Genomic DNA, 6000 nt, shown 5'->3' on the forward strand with positions numbered 1-6000 from the left:
CAGAATTACCGTATATTTCACAATAGCCCGGTGACAGCGAAGTCCAAAGTGTAACTGGGCAATCCGCTAAAAGAGACAGAGGCGCCCAACACCACGTAAAACACTCACGCGCAGCGAATCCGCTGTACAAAGGCAGATTCAGACAAGCACGCTTCCCACTGTACACTTCACACACCGATACCAGCGATCACTCAGGACCTCCAACTGTCCCAACTGCGGGAACTGCCGCAGCATTTATCCTACTCTCGGGACGTGCATGCAGAACCCCAAACTTCGCCATATATCCAATCCTACCCTCACTTCATAGGAGCGGAGGTTGGTCGACTCCTGCGTGGAAGTGCAAAGGACATTGAACTCGCAGTGATGGCCTTGTCGGCTATCGCGGGAGCTTCGGACTAGGTATTACTTGTGGAAACACTTCGCCTTTTTCGGTGGAAATGATGATTATTCGCCAGTGTACTACGGAGCTGAGTTGTGGAAACGAGAAAATTAGCTATACAGGAAGAATTGGATAAATTATTTATTAGATATCAGTTGTTTATGCCGTCGTTGGCCTTGAGCGTTTTAGTGCCCTGTCCATTTTATGCTGAATGCAGCAGGAGTGTCGTAGGCAATACCTTGCTTTTTGCTCACTGCTCCACATTCAACGGATGGGTTGTTTGCTGATCGATGACCCCACCCAATTCCTCTCGCGCAGTCTCTACGGTGAGGATGATGACCAATGCGACGGGGGGCGAGCCTACCCTTGCTGGAGTCATCCGGGCCATGGTTGTGAAGCGGGCCGTGCACGTCTGGCGCGAGAAGAGAATGCCGCTCTTCAGCTGGTTAATGCCGGTGGTGCTGCTGTCGGCGCTCTTCATTTTGGAGAACGTGGCGATCAAAGGATCCGGCCACGACGTCGAACGCACGGGCGATACCTTGGAGTATTCGTTTACCGAAGTCTTCGTCTCAGCCAACGTAAGTGTCTACCCAGAAACCTGTTGTCCCTACGGAAGCCTGTAATCCCAAAAGGTGTGTGTTATCTCTCATTTAGTTGTCCTTTCTTTTCACAGATTAGCAATGTCTAGCCGTTAACTACAAAGCTTTATTGTTTTTTTTTTCAGTAAAAAGGGAATTTATAGTAAAGGTTGAAAAAGAAAAGGCAATGGAGACGTTAAGAGTATCAGCGCACTTATATTTAAACATTAGTTTGCTGAATGCATAAAAATATAGTATACTGGACTCTGGTGGCATGGAAACTTGTGTATGCGAGGCGAAGTTACTCTTGCGTATATGTGAAGCCAAATGATCCCGTGTAGAATTCGCAACAACGACAAAGCACACATTTCGTGTTGCCTGACAACTCGCGAAGGAGGGGTCACTCTCCATCCACAAGCCTGTCGCCTCATTCAGGCATGCTGGATTTAACATTAGGGGGGGGGGGGGGGCGTAATCGTGAAAGCTTTCCGGATTTTAAGGCAGAATGAGCACTCTGTAAGGCTTCCATACATCGCCATTTTAGGCACAGGTGACAGCCCTCTATGCACGCATCTTTATAATATAGGTAAAGCAAACTGTTGTCGGGACCAACAAGTGTAGTTATTATGCACAAATCAATAAGGTACAGAAATTTGTTTTTCTATTAAGATAACCCCGCTGTGGGACGCGCTAGTTTTTGTGTGTTCTTCCTTAGGTTCCTTTGTTCGCGCCAATACGATATTGAAAAAACCCTTGAAAACCTCCTACATGGTCCGTCAGGATATGAAAAAAAGTTCAACCCTATAGAGTAAAATTTTTTGTAGTACCAGGAATTGAGGTGGCTTACTGAGGACTTCCAGAGGACACATGCAAAGAAAGTACTGTCGCGCAAAAATTTCTTAGGGGTGAGACATTTTCTATTGGGAGGTTCGAGCAGCAACGATACACAGCAACTTCGTAATTGCGCACGAGGCGAGGGTGGTGGGAGGGAAGCTGGTTAGTAAGAGCACAAGCATATGAATAAAACTGAATAAGTACCTATTTACTTTAGCGCACGGCATCGTGTTGTTACGCGAACTAAGAGAAGCCTAATAGATCTGGAACTGTACCAAGGCAGCTGAGTCATCCTTGGGTTGAAAGATATGTATAAAGAAATAAAAAATAATTTTTAAAAGCTAACTACTGTTGCCACCATCGTGGAGACCAAAAATACTATAAGACGTGGGGTGAACATAATCAGCCTTTTTCATTGCGCTGGGGCGGCCTCTGGTGGTACCAGCAGGAAACGATATGGCAGCGGTGCAAGTGGGCGCCACTCCAGCGGAAGGAGAATTGACGCTTCGTAACGCGTTTTGTGCGTGTAAGTGTGAATAGTACATCTCGAAGCTTCAAAAAAAAAAGGTATGCTTGAAGACGTACGCTTAACATGGGAATCATCTCAACAAGCTTGCGACGTTTCTTTCTTTGCACAGCGAATCCCCAAGTGTCAGTACCGGAGAGTGGCGATTTCAGGCTGCTGCAGCAATGTGCTTACGTCAATTGTTTTTTCCCGCTTTTCTGATGGAGGGCAAAAGCAAAAACGCCCGTGTGTACGACATTTCGGCGCACTTTAAAGATCCCCAGTTGGTCAAAATTACTCCGGAGCCCTCGACTATATACGGCGCGCCTCATCGTCTGCGCTGAGTCAGCGCGTTAAACCCTAATATCAATCAATCAATCAATCAATCAATCAATCAATCAATCAATCAATCAATCAATCAATCAATCAATCAATCAATCAATCAATCAATCAATCAATCAATCAATCAATCAATCAATCAATCAATCAATCAATCAATCAATCAATCAATTTTTAGATGTAACTATTATGACACATAATGCGCGTCATGAGTTATGAACGAATTCGTGAAGCCATCTTTACTCGGTTTTCGTGAGGATTCTCATACACCGTACAGATAGTGGGTATACTGTCTAAGCAACGTAAGAAGAGGGATGATAAGGATGGGATTACAAAATACTCAAACCAGGAGCGAGGAAAGTTAGGTAGAAAAAAGAAGTACAGCCGATGCGGAATAAGAATTGATGAAAAAAAGGGATTGGTGATTCATTTGTGGACTTCTAAAAAATGGTTTCACAACTACCTCCCACCATATCCTGCACCACCCTATCTCCACAGTTTTATAGCTCTTTTTCTTACACGCCATCTGTGACAGAAACAGCGGGGGCATTCACTGTCTTGCATTTATATTGCAAAACAAATGTACGAGTTAAAAAATGACGCCTTAACTAAATTCGGCTTCCACTGCATATTAAACAACTTCTCCGCGCACCGCTCTGCTGCCTTTTTAAGCAACATTTGTGGTCTCTAATATTGCACTCCGTACGAAAGCAACCTGCTCCTACAAACTCGGTATTGCCATCTGCTGCTTTTGCTCGGATCAAGATTGGAAAGTCCGACTTCACTGCCGGTACCACCGTTCTCAGGAAACAATTGTGTGCGATCAATGCACTTCGCATTTCCTAAAACCACTTCCTCTTGCGTAAACGCTGCGGCAACGTGCGAAGTTTTAGTGATGAACGATGTTTGGATCGTGAGGGGCCTGTGCTATTAGGGACTGAAATTAACCAATAGCAATAATCTTTCACGTCTCCAACACGATGGGGTTCCATATCGAGATAAAGCCTTAAGAAAAGGAGCGATTGTATCTTACAGCATTTGCATAAAATGGGTCTAATTACTGTCCGCACACTATGCTGCTCTCCGCTGCTACGCCGATGCGTTTTTTGTAACAGGATCAACATGGTTTTTTCAACTTTTCTCCCGACACATCTTAACAGAATGTTTCAGCACAAACTCCCCTCAATGATTGTAATACGCTCATAAGAGACACTAGGAACGCACTCCTCCTGGGAAAATAGGTGGGTCACAGGTTAGCGACCCATAGGCGCCTGATGCCTGGGACTTAGTGTAAACAACTGTGGCAGGGCACTCTTAACGGTGACTGATAACCTTTCCAAGTGGTCTGAGCACGTCGAGCAGCCAAGGTAGGCCAGATATGATAGGAGACATTTTAACATTACATTCGTGTTCAGGGGTGGTGAAAATATTTTTTTTTGCATAATGCTGGCTCCTATTAAGGCGGGTAAATTTGAAACGATCGTTCCACCGTAGAGTGGTGCCGATGATGACCGAAAGCGGAAATTAGCCTTTCAAAACACGCGGGCGTAAGCAGCGAAGGCTGTGTAGCAAGGAATGTATCCTGGAGTTCTCACAAACGTGGACTACAAGAAGTGGCACCACTGTGGTACAGCCGCGGAGGCAACATATGTGCTTTATTCTAAAGCAGAAAATACTGCCATGAAGAGTATGAGGAGGCTATCACAACAAAATAGAATGGGGATGGTCGAAGAAGGTGAAGCAAGGTTGAGGATCATGCTCTGAAAACGTAAGTGTATTGCAACGCCCCTACCAAACCATCCTTCCGCGCGCGTCACGAAACAGGTGATACAAACATAGCCTCAAACTTGGAGGAATCGTCTGAATTTCGAAAAACCCGCCAATGAATTTTTCATTATTTCTCGTCGATTCCTTGCCATGCACAAAGTGTTTCTTAGACGTAAAGTAAAACACTGTTATAATCCAGATCTCCGGTTGCTTCAAAAAACTTGTGACAGTTTTACTATCCTATGGATCTTTACTGTAACCTTGCGGCATCTTCGTCTCGTAAAATAATATCGCAATAGAATTTTGTACAATTGTGCTGCTTTTTTGTGTCTTTATTGCGTATTGTTAAGATAATTCAGCATTGTAATTACAGTCTCTTTTAAGAATTTATCTTTCTGTTAGAATATGGTGGCAATCCGATTTTGGCACCAAGTTTGTTGCGCTCCTTAAATGTTTAATTGCGTCCCAATCAAACAAAATACGAACGCCTTGAGCCACGCCACTCACCTCAGTAGCCTCTACTCTACTCATACCTTTACCATGCAGGGTTTTCTTCAAGCGGACACACAAGACAGCTTCCTGAGCACTCACCTGAACCCTATGCTGAATGAAGGAGACTTCAACATCGAGCGTCCGGACGCGGGCACTGACATCGTCACTAGTCTGCTGGGAAAGGCCGCAGCATCGCTTCGGGATTACGTGTTCCATTTTCACTTCGGAGTGCAGATGACGAAGAAGACAGGGTGAGTCTTCGGCAAAAAGAAAGCCGCAAGCGCGCCGAAATATTGTTGTGCACATGGCATAAACTAAAAACAAACTTTAAGGCACTCAATTTACTAAACATTATTGCGCATTGGAGCACCGCCAGAGCCTTTCATGAAATTTGTATTGAAATTAAAATACCCCCAAAAACGCCGTATGTGTGTGGTACACCGAAGTGGTCGCCAAGAAGAATCAGATAGAACTCCTGACGGTGAAACATTTCCCCTAGCTCGATATTATGCTGGCCGCTTTGAACCGATCGTGAACACAGTGTGCAATGCCTCGTAAACAGTGCGCCGCCGAGAGGACTGAACTAATATGACGGACAAGAAAGTGCTGGGGAAAAAATTGGTCCGTACCTGTTCAATTCGTTGCAAATGTTCATTGCTCTCTTGTGCCTCCGCTGCTACGTAAATTCCTCTTTTGCCCCGCGCACCTTTCACTCTCCCCCCTCCCGTCTCTTTCTCCAGACACTAAACATGGTGGAGTTTTGCTCAAGTCAATTCAATTTATCCGCATCACACTGCTCGCGCGCCATCTATTCGCACCTTTCGTTACTGCTCCAGCTAAAATACCGCCTCGTTTTCTAGGCTAGAGCTCGAGCCATTTTTCTATTTTTGGGGAGGACATTATTTTGAATGCCTATTTTATTGCCTATCGCCAAAATAAAGCGCACATCTAAGTTTATTTTACAAGACGCAGCTAGCACAGTAATGTACTGATGCTCAGCCAAAATATCCCCAATGTTTAGATTTCGCTCAACAATTTTGACGAGTATGTTTGATGATTGTGTTAAGGTGTAGTGTGTGGTCTCTCTACCTCACAATATGCATAAC

At 44.8% G+C, this 6000-nt stretch overlaps 1 protein-coding gene across 1 annotated transcript in view; it reads left to right on the plus strand.

The window, feature by feature from the left end:
• Positions 1 to 5641, plus strand: part of LOC144168311 (phospholipid-transporting ATPase ABCA3-like) — an 84759-nt gene extending 79118 nt beyond the window's left edge. The window contains exons 15-17 of the mRNA XM_077697321.1: positions 698 to 957; positions 4949 to 5145; positions 5635 to 5641. Coding sequence (XP_077553447.1) covers positions 698 to 957; positions 4949 to 5145; positions 5635 to 5641 — 464 coding nt within the window. The remainder of the gene's footprint in view (positions 1 to 697; positions 958 to 4948; positions 5146 to 5634) is intronic.
• The last annotated feature ends 359 nt before the right edge of the window (positions 5642 to 6000 follow it).

The sequence above is a fragment of the Haemaphysalis longicornis genome, unplaced genomic scaffold (genome assembly GCF_048455015.1).
Source record: "Haemaphysalis longicornis isolate Haplotype H1 unplaced genomic scaffold, Haemaphysalis longicornis Haplotype H1 scaffold_2, whole genome shotgun sequence".
NCBI lineage: Eukaryota > Metazoa > Arthropoda > Arachnida > Ixodida > Ixodidae > Haemaphysalis > Haemaphysalis longicornis.